Here is a 23,771-nt window from a genome sequence, read left to right as displayed (position 1 = left end):
CTGAAAGCTAACATTTAAGTTAATAGCTTAACACAAGCCAAAAATCCATCCTTTCAAAGAACACTTTTCACTAAATATCACTGTAATTCAAAGCAACTTCCGTTTTCACTGAAAGTGTATTAGTATCAGTTTTATGAAACAGGCAGGAAACTGAAGTTTTCTGTTGCTGCTACGTATAAAGATTTTCATATGGCAATTCTAATTTTATCCCCCATGAGAGTTCAGATCAAAGATGGACTACCTCCAGATAACACTGTGTTCAAGACAGCTTGTGTTAAGTAGCTTCCTATTACAAGTAGGGGCAGCGTAGCGTAAGGACTTGGAATTCCCTACAAATTTCTGTCATTTAGGCTTTGAACAGCAGTCCTTTCCAGATTCAGATGCACTAGTGAAAGAACAGTCTTGCTTCTCATCCCTGCCAGTAGGATTCTTCCAATGTAGTTGATGGAGCTGCTTGTGCAAACACTATGTAGATACTGCAGGGAAAATCAGCTGAGTTACCTTGGCTTGGCAATTTTAAACAGCTAAGCTAACCTGGAACTTATTAAACATTTAATCCAAAATCTAAGGCTAACCAAGCATCTATGAGATCATTTAAATGTGTAAAGTATGTATGTGGCTTTGAACAGTTTACAACCCAGACATACATTTCAGAACAATTAAATGTGTACATAGTAAAAAAAAAAAAATATGCACAAGAGTCAACATATACTTATTTCAACTGAAAAAGTTTCTCCAGCTCAGTTCAGGATGAGTTACAACCTATTACAAGAGCAGTACTTTCAGGTAAAGTCAGAATGCAAGACAGCATTACAGCTATAGCTTGAAAACCTGTTTTCAAGGTCTTCCTAAGAATTTGAAGTCAATTGTTGCAGCATTTTTCTGATGACGAGAAGTATTGCCAAATATAGGGTTCCCTTCAGAAACAGATTCTCTTGTCCAGATGCTCCACCTATGGGGAAGCCAGCATGCAAGTCTGTTGAAAAATATCAGCTGAATTAGTGTACTGAAGTCAGTCTTCATTTGCTTAACCTGGGTTAAAATCTGAAGAGGCTTTGCCAAGACAGCCTGACTTTGCCAAACCAGCAGTTGCTTTACTGCTTCTTCATAGAGACTATCAATACATTGTAAAAAAATAAACTGACCCTATTTTATATAGACTTCAAACTTCCAAGAAACAGAAAGTTCTAAGTGATGGCGGGACCTCTGGAGGTCCCATCCAACTCAAACTGCTCTGTGAAGAGAAGAGTTAGATATAGACCTTGCCTACACAAGTACATGGAATGACCTCATGAGCAGGGGTACACACCTGTTACAGCAGCAGTATCATTCTAATTAGAGCATACACATAGGCATCTTCCCTAACATATTCAAATCTAATGGAATAGCTGTATCAGCACTGCCATTTATGAATTCAACATTTATTCTTGTCCTTATTAAATATAAATTGGGAAATCTGATCACTGTAAGAACCATTTCATTGTAGGAACAGTCACACTTTGGCTGACCTCCAGCTTAGCTAGACCAATCAAATGTTTTGGATGGCCAAGGGAAATAAAGAGCCAAATTGACATACAGAATATAAGTGCTCTTGAACTGTCATCACTGTTAACCAAATGCTAACCAGAAGCCTTAAATGACTGCAAGTAGCCAGCCCTTGCAGTTTATAAGAGTCACCACGGATACTGTAAGAACATCCAAGTAAAAGAGACTGAATGCACATCCAACACAAACACCTTCCCATGGAAGACAGTAGGATTTCACTCTCTTGTCAGTTCCTGCTCAGGACAGATTATCAGTTTTGTTTTCCAGTATATATACTGGATGGGTTCCAAAAAGAAGTTTGTCACTTTCGCTCCTTGCTCCCCAGATTTCAAAAGTCACCCTAACCCTTGATGTAGCATAATACAGAAAAAAAAAAAAATCATAGGACTTTGAAATGAGAAGATGGGTTTTCATCCAGGCTTCCACCAGCTTTTGCTAATACTTGTTAAAAGCATAGGAATTAGCGGGTACAGAGAAAAAAGGTATGACATTCAGTTTTTTAAACAGCTGACAGAATATCAGTTCTATCATTAGGACCTGGAAGAAGAGAATTAGAAAGATAGTTGTTCCCTCCAGGCTACTCCCCCACCCCCAATAAAAGCAATACAGACACAGAAGGGGGGGAAGAAAAAAATCATATAGGGTGAATACCTTTCTCCACAACTCTAACTCGTATTTCTCCTGGTTTGACAACAATGTCAGGTGGGTTCTTGACATCGCAAATGTAAGTGCCGTTGTCCCGGAACTGCATGTTTGATATACTGATAGAAGCATCTTTCTTGTTAAGATCTCCAGCCCAAGTGATCCTGTCTTTAAATGGTATGTCCTTTCCAGGGTATGGCTTTCCATTAAAGTAATAGAAAAACTGTAGTCAAGGAAAAGAGGATATAAGACAATCCAATTAGAGATTACAGAGCTACCATGCTTCTCTCACTATTACAGCATTCTCCCAGAATCCACTGTATCCACAGCTAATATTTTAGATTTTTTTTTTTTCTCCTGCCTCAGCACTTTAGTCTGGCTTGTTGCCTCTTGATCACATAACCATGCTATGGCTTATACCTCAATCATACTACCACAACAGACTGCAAATTTTGGTTTTCTGTTGGTTTTGTTTTGTTTTGCGATTGGATTGTTTGGGGTTTCTTTCCTGATTTTGGGGACATGGGGTTTCGCAAACAAGGATGTGGGGGAAAGAGAAGAAGGCTGGTAGTCTGGGAATAATTAAAGGATAGACCAGTTCTGGATCACAGCCATCTGTCTTTCAGGCACAGGAAGCCTTCTGCATCCTAGTAGGAAAAGGATACCGAGTTTCCTGTCTCGTGTTTTGCTGTGTGTTACTTGCAACTACAGCACAGCTAAATTAACATGCAACACCCTCCTTCCCTCCACCCCCCAAAAAATCCCATGAGTAATTTAGAGTGTACCTAGCTGTTTTCCAGAAACCTTCGCAGTGACTAAATGTAACTGTTTCGCAGTTTTTAGGTGACTAAGTTGCACATTGGCCCTGCATTCCCTAGACGTGACCAAAAATCCTTTAAGAATGAACCTGTTTAGTACAGTCTGAGGAGAAACTACATATTTTCTCACTATACCTGGCCAAAATTGGAATTTACGGCAGTAGAAGTGCATAGACTTCTACAGGACAACACTGCTTTCAAACATATGGCACGTTTGAACACCGGCCATAACCCTAAGAGAGGGATCAAGGCTGTCTTGCAGGAGCACATTCATTCTTAATTTCACATTCTGAAAGAGAGCAAGACAAACTCAACTCAAACAAGAATCAACCTGAACTTTCTTCAGTTCAGTCTCCAGAGCATGGTTAAAGAAATCTAAAGACAATATTCCAGCTTCCTCTTCCTACAGGCTTCTTTGCAAAGCAGTCTCTCTGCCACAGAACAGGCTGGCTACAAGCCAGTCCTCTTTCCATTCAAGTCATCTTCCATCTCTTTTCCTGTTCCGACCCTTGATCTGAGGCTTACCATTCCAACATCCTCTCTCTCAGATCCGCATTCTGAATATCAGGCCTGATCATTTGGCAGGACAAATCTTATCCAGATCAGGTGCACATGCACATGACCATCTGTTGTGCTGCAGTCAATCTGACACTTATTTGTTGTCTACAGGCTAGCATAAATCCAACAAACTATCTCATCTGGTAGGAAGTCTGCTAGCACAGAGTCATCTGTCAACATTTTGGAGGAAATCTGCATCAGTCTGCAGCATTTCCAGCTGGATTATAACCTTTAGCACAGAGGCACTGCATTACCACACCCCTGTGCACGGGGGGAGTCATCCAACTGGAAGTCTAGAAGGCAAAAGGCATATTCCTCAGCTCTCTCTAGGTGTCCTCACCTAGGGGAGGAGAAATCACAAAGTAAAATATGTCCTGAAACACAAGCTAAGTGACTCAAGGCACTCCATGCCTATGATGAAGTGATTTAACATAAGACTTCTTTTGAAACCTAAAGCTGATGCGTTTAGACTGGTTTAAGCCAATTGTGAAACTCTGCTGTCATCAGATGTTTTATTCACACACAGAGATGTCTCTCTATAACTGGGCATGTGGAGGGGGAAGGGGACAAGCAGGGGAAGCTTTTGGTCAAGTCAGCCTCACCACATGGCCACAAGATTGCCAGTGCTGACTCTAAAGAGGCACAGGACCACCCTTTTCAGGAGAAGCATGGACTTAGACATAAGCTGATCATGAGATTGATCTTTCAAATTAATGCCCACCAAGCCATGTAATTGACATGATTTGGTTTCATAAAAAAATCTTCCCTCTGTACCTCCCCCAGCCCCTCAAAAGGAACAGGGAATTAACATCAGATCATGCTGGGTCACTTCTGCTCAAAGATAATTTGCTTTTCTCTCAGTTGTGCTGATAACTACATCCAGGTAGAATGTCTAAATTGACTTCACTTCCAAAAAAGCTTTATGGCCTGAAGTTGTATTTCTACAATAAGGGGTTTGGACAGTGATGCAGAAAGGGAAGGGCAAAACAGGATACATGGTGGATATTTCTACGGGGAGCGGAAAGCATACAAACAGATGGCTTCTTTTCACCCATCCTGTTCAACACTGGCAGGAAATATGCCCTACTTCCTTAAGCTTTCGCCCAGCTACTGCTTTGGCTTCCCAAGGAGAAGATCTCCCTTTTGAAAACTAAATATTTACTCACTGAGAGTTCAGAAGCTGATTCTTCAGAGCTCTATATATTGAGCAAGATGCTCATACACTGTTTTGGATTATCTCTGTTTTGAGCATTGAAGGGGTCCTGGAGTTTAAATGATCCCATGTCTGCAGCAGAGGGAAGACGACAAACCCTAACAGGCTGAGCAACCTGCTGTCTCCACCTCTTCCCTGTTGCCCCAGAGTCCCTTGTTCTGCTTCCTCTAAATTCTCACTCAGGGCAAGGAATAAGAGGGAAGCAGAAGTGTCAAAGAGCTCAGACTCAGATGTGCACAGCTTACACGACAGAGGAAGCAGACAGCTAACAACCTACCAAAGCCACTCCTTGAAGGTTCACACCCAAAGGACCTGAGCACACCTGGACTCAACATACAGGACATGAGTGATGGCAATTATTATTAGCCTAAGTTGCTTGCTAGTCTTATTTTTTTACTTGTCAAAAAACTAAAATATGAGGATGTAACTGCTTACTGATTTGAGCAATTCAATTCTGTTCTGAAACCAGAAAGACTGGTCTTATTTTAAACCCTTTCAAATAGAGGCTATACATTACACAAGCAGAAAATAAGCAACATGCACAACACGCAATGCAACACTGTAATAGCAGTAATTCAAATTCTGTGACCGCTATCATTCAGTGCACAGCTCCGCAGCTTATTTCAAGTGCAAGAGAATACAGAACTTAGGAGAAGATTCCGAAATGCTCATCTACTTCATACATACTGCTACCACACCAACACCCCTCTCCTCTGACTAACAAAGTACCAGTATATTTTACAGCTGCTGCACACTCCAGTCTCTGCAGAGATCTAGCATATGGCAATACTTTTAAACAACTCTAAAAAAGCTCCCCTAAAATCACAGCGATGGAGACAAGACACATGGAAGGAGGCTCCAATCCATATTTGCTTGCTCCTCAGAACCAGCTAGAAGACCTCTACACACTTATCACAGCCTCCCCTCCCAGGTTTGTTCCCTTACAGCCGTTCCTTACTGAGATACGAGTTGCGGCTCCCTCTGGTTGAAAGCTCCAAGAAACAGATGCTGCGCTGCTGATCACTTCCACAGATGTAAACGTGCATGGAAGCTTTGCGTCTGTCCCATTCTCCACAAATATCTCCTCTGGTGTGTTGACCTCTACTGCTGATACTTTGACTGTATGGGAAAGGTAAAGACAAGAAAGAAGGAGAACAAGCGGCATCAGTGCTGTTTTGAGAGTCAGGAAGTTGAAGTGATAACTGTTCATATCACATCGCCTGTAAGGGGAAAAGAGAAGAGACATCAACAACTCCTACACCAACTGTGTACACAGACATTGCATTATGCCTGCAATACAAACAAGTAGAGAGCAGGCCAGTTCACTTCTCTTTCCTTGCATTATCCATTACAGGATGTTTTCCATCCACAGATGTTTCCTCTACAACAGTTTGTGGAAGTCAATTCTATGGTGCAAAGGATGAGTTTAAGACTCTTTCCTACTAGCTGCCAGCAGACACTGTAATAAACAAGCCCCATCGGAGGAACTAACATCTTGGACCCAGCTATTACTTGGTTTCCTCTCTGGCTCACATCTTGTTTCCCATCTCCAGTTTTTCTCAGCTGTAGGTAGAACAAAAGCTCACCTCCAGAAAGCTGAGGAGTAAACCTCTCTAGCTCCCAGCTACGCCATCTGCTTCTGCTCTCTGGCATGCTTCAAGGTTTTCATGTGCAAGACCTCATAAATAATCACTCAGCTATAGTTCAGAAGCATGACAGTAGTTTAATTTTTTTCTACCATGAGGCTTATGCATGGTCAAAATTGCAAGCAGATCAAAACCACCCCCCAAATTTAAAGTAATCAAGGTTAATATTGTGCTTGTACTCGTAGTTTTCCTACAGAGTAAGTGAAATTCAGCGTGATTCGGAAAAACTGTTGAACATATTCTTTATCTGGCACCTTTTAAACTGCAAAGACACTATTTCTATCCTGATTTTAAGCAAAGATACATCTGTACATTCATTCAAGTTTATGTTAAGAAGCAAAGCATGGTCTTGTGACATCACAAAAGAATGTCTTTCAGCGTTTGTGTCACGTCCATGTGACAGCAAAAATCTTTAAAATCACTGTGGGTGGATGCACATGTGACATGTGCCCCTGGTAACTCAAATGTAAGTTCTGATTTTTATTAAACCATGGTTTTCAGCATACAGATGATACTAGTAGTCTACTTCTGATCACAGGATTCTATTTTTCTGGGCTACATTATCTTAAATTCAGGGGGTTTTCTCCCTTATTAGAAGAGCAAAGCAAGCCTTCCTGCTTCTTGGAATTGGTCGGATGGTCGCATCCAGAGGGTAGTGGTCAACAGCTCAATGTCCTGATGGACACTGGTGACAAGTGGTGTCCCTCAGGGGTCCGTATTGGGACCAGTACTGTTTAATATGTTCATCAATGACATATACAGTGGGGTCGAGTGCACCCTCAGCCAGTTTGCAGGTGACACCAAGCTGAGTGGTGTGGTTGACACGTGTGAGGGACGGGATGCCATCCAGAGGGACCTGGACAAGCTCGAGAAGTGGGCCCGTGTGAACCTCATGAGGTTCAACAAGGCCAAGTGCAGGGTCCTGTACCTGGGTCAGAGCAATCCCCAGTATCAATATAGGATGGGGGGATGAAAGGATTGAGAGCAGCCTTGCAGAGAAGGACCTGGGGGTACCGGTGGATGAAAAGCTGGACAGGAGCCAGCAATGTGCGCTTGCTGCCCAGAAAGCCAACCGTATCCTGGGCTGCATCAGAAGCAGTGAGGGAGGTGATTCTGCCCCTCTACTCTGCTCTGGTGAGACCCCACCTGGAGTGCTGCATCCAGCTCTGGGGTCCCCAGCACAAGAAAGACATGGACCTGTTGGGAGTGGGTCTATGCTTTTAGTCAGTGAGAGCTACCAGCTCAGCAGCCTTCAAAAGTTAGACAGCAAACGTCTTTCAAGTGATATGACCATCCTAAGGTGCAGATTTGCCATAAACCAGGTTATTTTATTGGGGTTAAAATTAAGCAAAGCCCATGGTCCATAGAGAATTTTAGAAACCATCTTTTTCATACGCGACTTTAAGCCTCGTTCCCCAAGAAAACAAAGCTCACATGAGCTGTGCCACCTCCCATCTTCCTCTCTCGCCCCGACACTACCAAGTCTATTGGGCAACTCCAGCTGACTGGCTGCAGCCCAAGGCCACAAACACAGCAGGTAGCGGCAGCTGGTCCTACAATACAGACTGCCTGCAAGCTCTGGCAGCTGTAGTTCGGTCAATGAAACAGTGAAACAATGAAAGAGATGAAGACACCCTGGCCATCTGGGTACACCCAACAATCACTATGTGCACGGCTTTGTAGGAACCGCTGTCTCTCACCCAACCAGCATGGCAAGCCAGGGGAAGGCAGAGCACATGCCCAGGGGACACAAAATGAGCATGCAAGCATTGCAGGGGCGGTAGAATTAAGCATACTGGTTTAATCACAATAACCAAAACCAGAAGAAACCACCATTCATTCACTTTGTCATTCAGAGTCCTAGCTGTTCACTTCTCAAACTCACTAACTCCTCAGTCCTGTCAGGTTATACCTGATCCCTCAGACTCCCCTGTCATCATTGCTCTCATTTCAAAGGAGTGAAAGAGAAACAGCACCCTAAGGGAGGGGGATTTTCATCAAGAGGTTGTATCAGAGCTTCCTTTCTCTTGTACGCACTCTGACTATGGGCCAAAAAATATTCTTTTGTAAAACAATTACCAAATATTTATTTGGAACATACAAAGGCTTCTATCAGTTCAATGAAATGAACTCAGAGCTGCTGTGCTTTATGTATTTTTTCCAGCTAATGGAGTAGAAAAGAAAAAAAACTGAAATCCATTGTGTTGAGTCCAAGCCACAGAACAAGCCTCCCTTTCAAGCATAAAACAAGCAAGATGCCCTCAGCATTTGTGTAGGAGGAAAAGAGTCTGCACAGACATTGTCTGCTTGTACGTGGTACAGAGAACTCCTTGCCACACACAGGCAGTGGGTAGCACAGATCTGCTTAATCTAAAGAAGTCACTGTTCTAACTCACTAGCAACCCATGAGAGAACTGTAGCGAAGCAAAAGAAAAAAAAATTCAACTTCTCCCTACAGTCTGGGAAGGCAGGAACTATGTAATCTTGTACAGATATTTCCAGCAAGTTTAGTTTTCATATATCCTATTGTTGGCTCAACTTAATGTTTTTCTTTGCTCATTCTCTCCCCCCAGCCTAAAAAAATGTCCCTCACCTCATTTGCTATTTCAGTGTGCACTGCTTCAAAAAAATTTTTCCTGCCTCTGTTGTCTTACAGCACAAGACATAAGCTCCTCAAATCATAACATGATTGTTTGGAAGTGGTAGAGAGGCCATAACACTTGACATTTGTTCACCCTTAGCCTTCTACTCCCATACTTTCACTGATATGGTTGCAGTTCCCACTACGTTGAACTCTTTGGCCTCCTCTCCCATAATAAAATCCACATGGATCATCTCCAGCTCTAGCTCTTTTCCTTCTCTTTCACATTTGCCAGGTTTACGTCCTTCTTCCAGCTCCTCCATCTATTTAAACACTTCAGTTGGAGAAAGTTGAATTTTGAGTCATATTCCAGTCACACTTACCCACTGCTCCATTCCTCAAGCTTATTCAGCCTTAGTTCCTCTCAAGAGGAAAAAATTTATCACAGGAGACTGTCTGAGAGAGAAGAGAGCTTTAGGAAGGGAAGGTCCACAAGGTACATAGGGCAAAGATAAACACTTGCTCTTCTCCCATAGATCCTCCTTGATCCCATCACCCTGTCCAACTGCCCATAGCCTCAATATTTCCCTCAGAATATCTCTTCTAGCCTTCAATTGCTTTAATTCTTCTTTTCAGGAAAAAGATGCTTCTATTTTTCTCACCTACCACCAAAATTGTTGGAAAACACCTGTGCCTCTTCAGCCATTTCTTTTTCATCTCTAGTGTTGCTGCAGCAGTTTCACTCCAACTACATCAACTCTCACGAGCTAAATTTTCAGCCGCCACACTTCAATGAAAAGACTCCATCCTCATCTTCCTTCTCAGACAATCCTATTCTTGAAATAGGACACGACACTCATACTCTTAGTAACTTACTAATGTTACTACTCTTACTTACTTACTAATCTTTTCTTATTGTTCCCATCATGGATCTTCATTAACACTCTCTCTATTCTCAGGTTTCTCCTTCCTCTGTATCTTGTCTCAGGGATCTCATCTGCAAAACAAGTTCAGCTCCCATAACTGCACTAACTACCCAGATCTGTGTCTCTGCTCAGGATTTGTCTCCTTATGTTCAGAGAACAGTCTCAGTCTGACATCTTTGTCAATGCTAAGTTGTCAGCTCACGCTAAATGGGACTAAAACAGAGCTCATGTACTCTTAATGTCACCCTTGGAGCAGTTTGGTTACCGCGACACTTACTGGTCTGTTACTGACCATGAATTGACTATAGAAGATGCAGTACTCAACATATGCCTGCCCAGAGCAAGCATTATTCATTATACAGCATCGCCACCTAATCAACGTTATTGATTTAATACTGTTTTAACTTACTTGCTGCAAATGAACAAGACCTTCCTAACTCTGAAGGTGTAGCTCTCCAGTAGCTTAAGCAGATCTGAAGATACAGAGCTGCTTGATTTCTTCGTAGTAACACCAGCACGTCTGCCACTTTAGAAAAACCTACTGAAAAAGCTACATGTTTTCAGATAGTTCAGCCCTGGCCCAGCTCACAACCCCCAGGCACTGTGCCATCACTGATACTCTTAAGAGTGGCAACGATACACTGCTCTGAGAACACCTCTGTGGAAGAAGCCTTTACTGTTACCAAGCAGCAAAGTATAAGAAGATAAGGTCATTCAGAATTGATAGCAGACAAGCATTCATAACCACAGGAGTTTGCATCTAGTTAGTTAACTAAATTGTGATTAACCATTTAGCTTTCAGTGAGATTAAGAGCAGTCAAGCTGATGGGTTTCACCAGAGCAACATGAAAGACCACAGCATTGCACTGGTAAATGAATTCAACTGATATCTTTGAAATGGGGTACACCTTGATCAAAAAACTCTTAGAGAAGACAGCCAGTCGCTGTCTACAGCACAGTGATGGGAGTCCTCCTCACAGATGTCCTCTCCGGGACATCTTTGGCCAGGTCAGCTGGGACTCACCAAGTCACATGGGCTGGCAACTTAATCTGCACGGGAGACACAGCCTATGTGACTGGCTATCTTACGGGTCAAAGTCTGGATTCTTCCCCTTGTCCGCTACCACTAACTGCTTACATTCAAAGCTATACCCTCGATTAAATGCAATAATATACAAATTATGGTCCACTCCCCAGAAACAAGTTACAAGGTCATGAGTTGACATAACAAGATTACACGGGGTTATAGAGATTCACCTATGCATGCCACAGGCATTTAAATGACACCAAGCATCCAAGCACTCATCCCTGTTTCAGTATTAAGACAGCGTTGCCCCCAACCATGTTATAGCATCGATCTCATCAGACTTTTCAAATCCACATTGCAGTACCTTCTCCTAAATGCTGTCCCTCACACTTGGGAGGATCTGCAGAAAAACTGCAAACTTATTTCACTTCCTTCAAGCTCTCTTAAGTGCCTCCAAAACATTTAGTAACAGCATCTGTATAAATCCAACAGTGCCTAGGCTGCCAGTGCTGGAAATCAATGCCTACTAAAGCTGAAGTGTTTTTTCCTACTTTTGCTTGTATCCCCTGGTTGCTTACACTTGTTTCATACTGGTTAAAAAAAACAAACAAACAAAAAAAAAAACCCCAAAACACAAAACTTTTGGGCAAGGTTTTTATTCTACATTTTTGTATGCAGAAAATAGATGCCCACTTTACTAGGCAAAGGCTGAAAATTTGGTTTAGTAGCACAAGTAAATCCCTCCTTGCACCAAAGGTTTACACTAATTAACACACAGCTAATTAGAATTTATTCGTAGACCATAGTCTCCACTGAGATCTTGGATCCAATGAAAAAGTTCTGTTAACTAAGGCTATGAACACACCAAAATAAACTCGATTCCCCTGGATCCAACTCGGCTTGATCACTAAGGAGTCCTAACAAACCAAGAATGCAAACAGCTAACACTGTAATCACGGGCATCTTATTTCCACAAGCGCAAACACAGCCTAAACAGAAACTGTTATCAGATCACTAAATACTGGATGCTTACAGCTGGTACAGTTCCCATCCCACACTGGGAAAAGTGTTACACTCCCTTCCTCTTGAAATGGCTAGTCATCAGTTTATTAATTAATACAAGCAACTTGCTTCATTTATCTTAAAGATGCCCGATAATACAGTCGTTTATATAATTTATAAATTAAGTCTCTTATGGATGAAAGATCAGGAAATAATCATAAAGCCTGATGAAAGGAAGATGAAAAGATTCAAATAGGCTGTTACAGGTAACAAGCTGATGACAGAGTTGCAGATCAGGAAAATGGGAAGAAATGCATTAATACAACAGAGTCTCAGCAGTTCACATTTAAAGGTCTCGATAAAACAACAGAAAAGTCAGTGTATCGATATGTTCACTATGGTTTCCCCAGCAGCCCAGAAGTTTCATCAGAAAGGAGGATGTGGGATTTTCTAATGACTAGGGGTCATAAGTCACAAAACCAACATACACTCGTGAAGCAGTGCTTTCATTAAAAAACACTCCTAATGTCAAGCGTATTGTGAAACACCAAAGTCTATTGTTGACATCACTCTCAAGTACAGTTGCATGACATTTAGTTCCTTCTCCCACAAAGCACAGTTTCCCTGTACAATCAGCATGAAACAGCAGCAGCAACACCCCTACAAAACACTGCAGAAAACCGGCACAAAGTTACAGTCCCCTACTGCAATTATAGGCACTTATGTCCCCATAGGCCATCATTTCTTCATTGCAGGTAAAACAACTGGTGGAGAAACCCTAGCTTTCACAGTCTTAATAGACAGGAGTAGACATGCCCAAACCGTTCCTCTGAAACTCCGCAAGACCTGTTAAAGCATCCAGACGCTGGATTGAATTTCCACACAAAAAATTCATTTACATCATTTAGCCTTAACATGGAAGTGAAATCCATGCCAGCCATTCTACCCAGGAGCAAACCATGCTCCTTCATAAGGAAACACACAAGTATTAAGGAGCCACACACATCAGTGTAACAAAAAATCTCCACACCAGAAATCCATCATGGTGTTACCTGGTCTGAAGTCTTATTAGGTGTACAGATATAAAAATGCATATATACATATGTATTTCTACATATATGTTCTTGCATGTCATTGTGGTGGATTGACCTTAGCTGGCTGCCAGATGCCCACCCAGCCACTCTCTCACTATCCCTTCCCAAACAGGACAGGGGGAGAAAATAAGATGAAATTGCTCATGGGTAGAGATAAGGACAGGGAGATCACTTACCAATTACTGCCCTAGGCAAAAGAGATTTCACTTGGGGAAAATTAATTTAATTTATTGCCAATTAAAATAGAGTTGGATAGTGCGAAACAAAGACAAAAACTAAAATACCTTTCCCCCACCCCTTTTTCCCCCCCAGCTCAGCTTCATTCCTTCATTCCCAACTCCTCTACCCCACTCCCAGGCAGCCAGGAGGAGATGGAAGGTTGTGGTCAGTCCATAACAGCTCCTCTCTCCTCACACCTTTCCCTGCTTCAGCATGGGTTCTTCCCATGAGCTTGCAGTCCTTCAGGAGAACCTACTCCAGCCTAGGGTCATCCATGGGCTGCAGTGTCGATATCTGCTCCAGGGTGGTCCTCCCCATGTGCTGCAGGGGAATACCTGCTTCACCGTGGTCTCGCCCAAAACTTCCAGGGGTTGCAGGGAAATCTCTGCCCCAGTGCCTGGAGCACCTTCTCCCCTCCTCCTTCTCTCACCTTGGGGTTTGCAGTGTTGTTCCTCACACTTTTTCACCCCTCACTGCCTGTGTGGTGCTTTGTCCTTTCTTGAACATTATGGCAGAGGTGCCATCAGCTTGGCTGAGGGGCTCAGCCGTGCCCTGCAGTGGGTGGAGTGGAGCTGGTTGGAACTGCGTGTGTCAGGCATGAGGCAGCCTCAGCCTCTCCTCACGGAGACCATCCCTGCAGCCCACCACCACCAAAACCTTGACGTCTACACCCCATACATTCATATACGACACGAAGCAACATCAGCTACGGAAATTATGACTAGACGAAGTCACGCCAACCAATCTTGACATCTAAATTTCAAGGCAACTAAAACTAAATTTTGCTGCCTTAAAGAAGGACAGAAGAGTTTAGTTCACTCTCAAATGCCAATCACCAGAACAACTTTTTGCTGCTGCTGCAACAGCTCCCCAGGTTGCCAATCTCATGAAGTAATTCAGGCTGCTGAAGGAAAGAGAGCTTCCTGTCTTCAGTAACACAGCCGGTCCTCAGCACCCTACCAGCTCTATGAAACAGAAAGAAAAGCTGCTGACTCCTAGCCCGTGAACACCTACCACCTCCTGCTGCCTTGCTGCTGGGAACATTCATCCCCTGAGCAGAGACAAGCTCCGAAGAGCATCTGCTAACACAACATTCACTTTCTCTTGGCCTCTTTGCACATTCAGCTAAGCTCTGCCTGACTCAACAATGAGGGAAAAAAATAGCATCTTGTCACCCCAAGTGAAAGGAAAACAGTTTCACTGAGAAGCCTTAAGCAGGCTGTGGCAAAGCTGTCAGAGCAGTCAATAACATCCACGTACCTCAGCCCTGCATACCTCCGTGCACCTACTTTGACAGAACTTAAAGACAAGTCTTCAGAGTTTGGTACCACCTTCTGCTTCCAAACTATATAGTCAGTTTTTCAAGAGGTCTCCTCCACATGACACAGAGCTGCTCACTGTTCTACCAAGGGGCAGCAGAAGAACCTATGCCAAGATTTACTTCCAAAGCCCGTGCCCTTAACCAGAAACAAGGAACAAGCATGAGAAACAGCAAAGAACATCTGAGCTCCCTTGCCAGCCAGGCCACAGATTTCTTGTTCAGTCCCAAGGAAATCATTTTACTGGTGTATCACTCACTCAACATGGAAAGCATAAAATTGAGATGCTTGTAAAGGTGCCAAGATCCATGAACAAGTAAGCATTATAGTTGCACTGCTTCACGTGCATTGGCACATTCATAGTCATATGATACAGAGCCAGTCATATGTCAGGTTTGGGCAGATGCTTATTTAGTCTCAAGGCCAATAACATCTAGCCCTGTTCCACTGACTTTTCCTTGGGGATCACAAAACAATACTTCCCTGCCTATGCTGGAGACTGGGACACCAATCAGCAGCTCAGGTATTTTCCAAAGCAGGCATCATATTTTTCCATTCAACTGCCCTGAAGTGGTTTTCCTTCCATGACCAAGTAAGTTTACAAGTGTTCAAATTCAAGTAAACAGTGCTTGTTGACAAAGTCAAACCAAAACAGTGAAAAACCCAAAGGGGCAAGTTAAGTAAACCCATTCAAAGTGCAAAGGGTAACTGGAACAGCTGATGGCAGCTGTTCTACCTCTAATCTTGCAACACTAACATAGCCACTAACAAACACAGCAGATTACTCCTTGCGTACAAGGAAAGATTCCAGAAAATGGAATTAAGATTAAAGAAGGACTATGCAGAATAAAAATATAAAGACTACATCTTAGAAGAGTCTCCTTGAAACACACCAAGTTTTTCCCACAAAAAAAGGATATCATTAAGCTTGCTTAACTAAAGAACTGAGAGACGGTGGGTACACATGCTCAATACGTGGCAGAGAGAATGAAGAAAGCATCCCACCATCACAAACATTTCCTAGAATTACTATAGCAATCCACTAAAACTGTCACAATGGCTACGAAAGAAATTAAAGTATTAAGGATCAGAAGTTGTAGACAAAAAAAACAACCAAACAACAACAACAAAAAGAATGACCCAAGGTGTGGACAGTAGAGACGGACAACACATCACTGGCTGGAATAAAAGCTTCCCTCTAGGTCAGCACTGGCTATTAGTACTATTTCAAGTGAAATTGTGTTAAAAATACCAGTCATGTTGCCAACTGCTGATGGCATGCAGCATCTTTTTGACAAGATCTAGCATTAGCAGCATGGAAACTGCCAATTTCCAAAACAAACTAGGCAGTGGAATTTAGGATGTGGATACACAAATTTCACAGGGAGATACAGCGCAAAAAGCTGCATATCAAACAGACATAAGAAGCTGCCCTTTTTTTCCCCTTTTACAACAATCAGTCCACAAAGTTGCAACCAACTTGGTGACAACAAACCTATATACACCAAGAAACATTCGCAGAAGACGCACTTTGAACCACCCAAGGTATGAGTAGCATTTCAGTACCAGTCACTCCCACCTGTCATCATTCCTGACCCAGCACCATGTCCATCTCTTGCCAAGTATTGGTATTTCCACCAGCCTGGAAGGTGAACACAGGATTTTTTCCTGCGTACAGGGTGACCTGATTAAAACCTGTTAAATAAAATTCCATCACTTAACAGAGCAAGGAGACAGAGACAGCTGAAATTAAGTCACCCAAGTGATGACCCTCCTCAGCTAACAGGGTACTCAGTCTCCCGGCCAATTTGTTCTGGTGTGACTAGAGACTTACTATCAGCAGTTCAAGCAAATCCAAAGCTCTCTGAGGACCAGATCCCTTACTGCTCCACCGATTGCTGAACGCCTGCAGCCAGCTCTGACACCTCACTCACAGCAATCTTACACTTACTTGCTAACCAAACTTGCTAACTTACTTGCTAAGCAAACTCATAACTAGCTATAACCTGCAGTAGTGCAACCACAAAACCGAAAGAAAAAGCCCATGCTGCGTATTTCAAAGCATTGTTTCACAAGAATTTGTCAGTGGTTGTGCCAATTTAAATAGTTTCCATGCCCACTTATAACACAATGTGATGAATCTGACCAGGAACTAATCCATGTTCAAAACAGCCCTTTTTCTGTTGTTTTCTTTTAAACCAGACCAACACCCTAAGCCAGTCCACAGTACGCCATATTTGTACAACAACAGCAGAGCAGGGTTAGGAAGCACCGAGTAGGAGCTGCCTCAGCTGGCTCTTCCCAGGAACGCTTCTCTCTTGCAAAGTGTTTGTGGCCTCCCTTGTAGCATACTCTACATCGCTTCCCCAGGTTACACATATGAGGTCATTTCTAGAGCCATCCCTTTGATTAGAGTAGCACCTTCGTCCACGCCTGTGCTGACTTTGCCAAGCAGTAGGGTATGCAGCATCCCCACGCAGCCATCATCTCAACACCTTCCACACTGAAAGAGTCAAGCAATCCTGCAAGAAAGACCTCTATCAGAAAACTTCAAGACATAGTAACCAGTCAGATTTTAAAAATCCTGCCTCACATATGGCTTTATAGAATTTAGTAGCAAGAGGGAGCCTTGTTCATCATCTTGCACACATTACAAAAACAAGTTACTGAAAAGCGTAATAGATGGCTAGCAGCCAACTGAAGATAAACACCTCCGGCGCTGGCCATTTCACCTACCGGGACTTCACCTGCCCTGATTTACCTCCACCTCGTGAAGTGAAGGTACTTGGGAAAGTGCCACCAGCCACCACCCACACAATTGCTGCACCGCCCGGAGTTTAACCCTCCCTGAAGGATCAGAACCTCAATCTGATTTTAAATACTGAAGGTAGAGTGTAACCAATGTTTCAGGGCAAACTCCCTTAATGCCCCTTAACTTCGTGCGTGTAAAGCATCAGCAAATGTACTGCAAAGCATCTTTTTCTGCAGGGTTGGAGGTAAGAGAGATCATGAGAACAACTAGCCTTCCTGTTTTCCTTACGCACTTTAAGCCAAAACCTAGCAGCAGCACCAACTGGAAAGTGCCAACTCAACAGCCAAATAAAAATGCAGGAATTGAAAGGGCCAGGAGCAAAAGGGAACAACATACAAGGGCTGTGGGCTAACCCTGCAGGGCAGCTCAGCTGCAACCCAGCCGCTCGCTCACTCCCCCCAGCAGGATGGGGGAGAGAATGGGAAGGGTAAAAGTGAGAAAACTCATGAGTTGAGATAAAGCCAGTTTAATAGGTAAAGCAAAAGCTTTCATTCACTGCTTCCCATGGGCAGGCAGGCGTTCAGCTGTCTCCAGGAAAGCAGGGCTCCATCACGTGTAACAGGGACTTGGGAAGACAAATGCCATCACTCCGAACGTCCCCCCCTTCCTCCTCCTCGACGTCCTATGGTCTGGGGTATCCCTTTGGTCAGTTGGGGTCAGCTGTCCCAGCCGTGTCCCCTCACAGCTTCTTGCGCACCCCCAGCCCACTCACTGTTGGGGCAGGGTGAGAAGCAGAAAAGGCCTTGACTCTGTGTAAGCCAATGTAAAACAAGTAACCAATGTAAAACATTGGTGTGTTATCAAGGCTGTTTTCATCACAAATCCAAAACATAGCACCATAAAAGCTACTAAGAAGAAAATTAACTCTATCCCAGCCAAAAAGAGTACCAACACAGTTATTTGGTATAAACGTCTTCAATTTTTAAAAAAAATGGCTTATTCAAGACAAGTAACAGAATGATCCTGCCACTTTAAAGTTAAAAGAGATGGGGGGGGGGGGACGGGACACCGACCAATAATCAGTGGAACCAGGGGAAATCACCCGGCTGAAGGGTCATCTTTCAACCAGCTCAGACAGCAAACAATACTGACGTTGCTGCTGCCTCAAGATGCATACCCACAGCGTTTGTGCTACGGGTACAGCTTACTGCTATACCCTAGTCTGAGTAAACACTTGCTCTTGTAACGAACTGCTGTTTTGAGATAAGAGTAAATCACTGAAGTTACAGTTCTCCAAGCCTCTTCGCCAGCAGCAAAGCCAGTTCAGAACTTCTTGTCTTCTCCCGCCACAGCTTCCTCTTACACAAGACGTCGGCATCCTCTCCATTGTGCTAATCACTACACGCGGGGTCACACTAACCCAGATCAGCAAAGTAATGAAGATAAATAAACCACACAAAAAAAAAGAAAGACACAAACCATAACGATGTAAATGTTTTCACACCCAGAGCTTCCAGCTTTCTGATGTATTCCTAGGATATCCTGAGATAGCATTCAATAGTTTAATTTTTTTTTTTTTTTGCATAGACTGGGTTTTTTGCAAGACTGTTTACTTTGTTAATTTATCAGTTGACTACATGTAGGTAGCAGAAAGAGCCATGTATGCCATACATGATCAAACCACATCACATCATATCGCACTCAGAGAACTCCCACTATGGGTGCTAATAATAAGCTTTAGATAGATGACTTCATGATGACCTATATATCACCTCTCTAGCAAAATAATAATTCTTTAGAAACTATTCAGATTAAAATCTTTTAAGTAAAACAGCACATGACATCTGCCTTGTAAAACTAGGTTTCATCTCTTCGGTCTTCCATCTAGACTGAAGGTACCCTGTAGGGTACACAGGACATTCACCACCTACTACTATCAGTCAGGATAAGATAAGTCCACAGACGGACAGGGGAATTGCTGCTTAACGCAATCAATTGCAATTCAACAAGCAAAAGAGCCATGCACATTGTTATTTACATAGAGGTAAAGGACTGTTGGGTGGCTGGGGTCATAGAGGTAAAGGACTGTTGGGTGGCTGGGGTCATGAAGAACCTAGCCGTTTTACAAGGCGGCACTAAAACACACTTTACCACCAAAATATTAAGCTACAGTCTTTTCAGCATATTCAAGAACTTCTTGCTGCTGCAAGCAAGGTGACCCAAGCAGCAGTCCCACCCTCAACTCAACCAGCAGAGAGAAGAGTTTGTCCACCTCATCACCTTTTCCCTTTGCAGAACCCGCTTAGTGCTGCAGGCAAGTAAGCCTTCCTACCTGCAGCATCAGTGGGTGCAGCTTAGAAGAACTAACAGCTGCTGACAGGGTGAATATAGCAATTCTGACTACACCTGGCACAAACACAAAGTGAGCATCGCAACCCTGACTTACGCTGTTATTTTCGTGAAACATTTCAAGCAGCAACTGAAACGTGCAGGTGAGCTCAAAGCAGTAACAGGCACTTGAGCTATTTAACATCCCAATACTCCTCTGCTTGTTACTGACCTGTGTGTATGTGCATGTGTGTGCATGTAGGTGAGTGTGTATAAAAGCGGTAGTAGGAGAAGGGAAAAAAAAATAATCAGGCTTTGTTGGCATCAAGAATAGTAGAAATATCAGTAATATTCTTTCCTGTAATGTCTAGACATTCTTTAAGACTTTCAGAAGCAATCAGGCACCACCCTCATGTCAAACACAGACACGATATCACTTTAAGCGATACTCGCATGGCTTACAAATTCAGGATTGCAAAACAACCCGTTTTCTTGATACTCTTGACTAGTTGTTCAAGGCTCACCCATCCATACAAGAGATTATACCTAGATTAACTACTTCTGCAGCAAATATCCACAGGATCACAAACAGTACATTTGACAATGATCCTCCGTTCTTACAAGTAAATGAAGCAATCAGGTTTTCAGATGACTGAGCATAAACAAGCAAAATGAACTTCCAATGCGCGCATGCAGGTGCACACAAGAAAATAAGCTTAAAACCCATTATCTGTACTAAGCTGTGAAGCAGCAGTTACCTGCTTGGCTTGGCAAAGCAGACTGTGAAGTTAAACCAGGCCTGTACAACACAGCCCTGCAAGTAATATTTGTCTCGCTGCAGTTATTGGCCACAGGAAACAGGTCTGCCATCGAGCATAGGAAGTGGCAGAAGAGGAGCCACAAGCCACAGCAGCTAAGCTATGCAGCACGTTACCCCGCCACACATCACACTTCAGCAACAGAGGGGCAACAGCCCTCTGAAAATGCCACTTCTGCCCTTTTGCTTGGCAGGTTTTGATTTCTGAAACTCACTAGATGAAAATCCAGCATGAGGAAAGGGGAACAGAAAGAGGGTCCTCAAAAAACAACAGGAACCCGAACAACACGTGCAAGCCAAAAGGCAGAGTATTTATTACAGGGGACTCCTTACAACCCCAAACTCTAGAGAAGGTCATCTGTTCCCTACTAATCACCAAGCTACTTTGCATATGCAAAAGAGGCGAAGAGCCTGCACTCTGGTCACTTATTTCCATGCAAAGATGTAAACCTTCTGCCAACTCCACACACAGACGAAAAAAATAAAAGTGCCTTTTCAAAGCAGACAGGAGGGTTAAGGATGTGCAGTATAAGCACAGAGAGAAGCAGCCAACATGGGAATAACTTCTGATTTGGAGTTAGAAAAAAATCAACAGTTGTAGGGATAGGAACAGAAACACAGTTCAACACAGATAAGATAGTGATTTTAACACCGGTTTATTGCTTTAAATTGCAATCTCACTTTTTAGACAGTCTCCACCCTAGGGAGGGTCTCTTCCAAAAAGAGTATCTTGTAGCTTTGCTTGGTTTTAAGATACTGTATTTGGTTACATACCTCAGACTTTGTAGAATGATCTACTACTCCCAGCTACCCATAGCATTACTGTAGTTGTACTTTTGTTGTGGTCAGGGGAAATATACTTCCTTCTTCTCTTGTCTCCATATTTGTTTTCAAAGAACTTAGTTTTACTGTAAGCTATGTATATATCACATCTACTTAATTCTAAATATTAAGGCTGTCTCTGAAGATATACAGCAAGCCTTAGCAATCTCTACTTATGTTTATTGCAAAATGCAGCAATCTTAAACAAATCCAAACAATGCTCTTTGGAAATAAGAAGTTTTAAGTTTCTTACCACTCGGCACAGTTTCTTATTAAACCTCTTTCCAGGTGGACTTATAGTTTTACCGTTTTCCAGACATACGAACTGAGAAGGTATCGGGCCTCTTTAATATTGAAATACTTTGCAAAGTTTTACCCACTAAGCAAGCATTGCCAACCAAAAATGTCTCCAGGTGCCGTACCATCATCGTCCACGCCTAGTATCTACACACACTGAGCTACCTTGGGAAACGTGTATGATCTTTTAATTTCAGAATGATATGTGAAACGTAGAACTCTCTGCCCTGTAAGAATATAAGCCACAGCGAAGTTAAGCATTACCCTTGCCGTTTCTACCGCTCCATAGCCTTGCACTTATTCTCCATCTACACGAGTCACGAGCATTTCATTTTGGCTGATGTAATTACTCCTCCACCCAAATGCTTCACCGCTGACCAAACCAAAGGTGTTTTCTATGTCGTTTACCCCAACCCCGGCGCCCCCGTTTGCCGGTCCCCTCCGCGCCGCGCGGTGCTTTCCCCCACAAAGCCGCCTCGCCTCCTCTCCATTAATGACCAGCCGAGAGAAAACCGGCAAGCGCGGCTACGGGGCCGCCACGCACCGCGCCGGCGGCACCCGCGGCAGCCCCGGGCAGGGCCCGCGGGCGGGCACAGCTCCCCCCCCCCGGGGACGGGGCTCCCTGCCCCGCAGGGCCCGCGGGCGGGCACAGCCCCCCCCGGGGACGGGGCCCCCTGCCCCGCAGGGCCCGCGGGCGGGCCGGGCGTCCCGCGGGGGCCAGGCCCAGCCGCCGGCGCCGCGGGAGGGGAGGGCGCAGGCTCCCACGGCCACGCGGGAAGCGCACCCGCGGCGCCGGGCCGAGCCCCGCCAACCGAGGCGGAAGGGCCCGGTTTTGAAGCGGGTGGGCAGGGGACGGCACTGCCGTACCCCGCCCGCGAAATCGCCCTCCGCTCCGGTAACCCGGCGAGGACGATCGGGAACGGCGGAACCGGCTGGAGCCAGGGCGCGGGTCGGCTCCCCGGGAGACCTCACCCCCCGAGCGGCACCCTCCGCCGGCCTCCCGCCCGAGGGCCCGGCGGCGCCTCCACACGCCGGGCCGGCCCCTCTCTCCTCAGCGCGGATCGGCGCGGGCGGCCCCCGCCAGGCCGACGAGCCCAGCCCGCCGCGCCTCGGGTCGGGTCGGGCAGCTCCCCCCCGCCGCATCCCCGCGGGGGGGCAGGCGGCAGCGGCCGGCCCGCACTCACTCACTCACTCACTCACTCACCGGCGGTCAGTGCGGCGGCGGCCAGCAGCCACGCCGAGCAGGGGAGCCGCGCGGGAGCGGCGGCCGCCGGGCGCCCCGCCGTGCCTCCGGCCGCTGCCATCTTCCTGCCGCCACCTCCCCGCGCCCCCATTGTCCGCCCCCGGCCGCGGGCCCGCCCCCCCGCGCCCCGCAGCCCCCTTCCCTCGCCGGGATAGGGCCTCGCCGCTGTCACTCGCACACACCTCTGCGTCCTCCCAGCCCCCGCCCCGGCGCTGCCCCGCTCCTCCCCGAGGATTGGCCAGAGGAGCAATCCATCAAGTCCAGACGCCCTATCCGCGCAGGGAACGCTCTGGCCCGCCCCCCGAGCCGGGCACGTACCGAGCTTCCCCCCGGCGGGCGGTGCTGTGGGAGCCCCGTTGCGGGCGCGGTGCGCGGCGGGCCCGCCCCGCCGGAGCTGCCCCGGCTCGATGCAGGCCGGGGGACCCGGGCACAGAATCGCGGCGGCGGCGACGTCCCCAGCCGTGCTGGCAGGGGCGAGGCCTGGGCACGCCGGGTCTCGCCGCTGACAAACGCCTCGGCCCCTGCAGGCGGCAGGACGCGGCCGCTGGCCCGCGCCCCTGCTGCCCTGCCTCCCTAGGGCCGCGGCCGGGGAGCCCAGCGCCGAATGCCCTCGCCTCAGGCCCTGGTGCTGCCCGAGGGTTAGCCACCTGTGTGGGAAGCTTGGCCGAGTACGTCTGGAGGCACGCTAAGGATCTTCCTATTTTACATTAAAAAAATACTTACCGTAACCGACGGTCACGCAAATGGAGTTGTGCATTTGTGAGTCGAGATCGACACAAGGGCTGTGGGTGCGTTGCTGTCACGACCTACGAGGACGACAGCAGAATTCCGATGCCAGCACAGCGCGCTGTCTCGGGCAGGCTCTACGACGTGCATCTCTTGCCGTGCGTTTGCTAGGCCCAGTTTTCCAAAGAGAAGCAGC

At 45.4% G+C, this 23,771-nt stretch overlaps 1 protein-coding gene across 1 annotated transcript in view; it reads right to left on the bottom strand.

Moving 5' to 3' along the window:
* Positions 1-22,940, bottom strand: part of MPZL1 (myelin protein zero like 1) — a gene marked incomplete at its 5' end in the record, with an annotated part of 40,452 nt that extends 17,512 nt beyond the window's left edge. Inside the window, 3 exons of the mRNA XM_082304102.1 lie at positions 2,197-2,410; positions 5,735-5,895; positions 22,811-22,940. Coding sequence (XP_082160228.1) covers positions 2,197-2,410; positions 5,735-5,895; positions 22,811-22,940 — 505 coding nt within the window. The remainder of the gene's footprint in view (positions 1-2,196; positions 2,411-5,734; positions 5,896-22,810) is intronic.
* Positions 22,941-23,771: the final 831 nt, after the last annotated feature.

The sequence above is a fragment of the Platalea leucorodia genome, assembly GCF_965183815.1.
Source record: "Platalea leucorodia genome assembly, chromosome: 2".
Lineage (NCBI taxonomy): Eukaryota > Metazoa > Chordata > Aves > Pelecaniformes > Threskiornithidae > Platalea > Platalea leucorodia.
The sequence above is the reverse complement of the archived record's forward strand: the minus strand, read 5'-3'. Positions and strand labels throughout refer to the sequence as shown.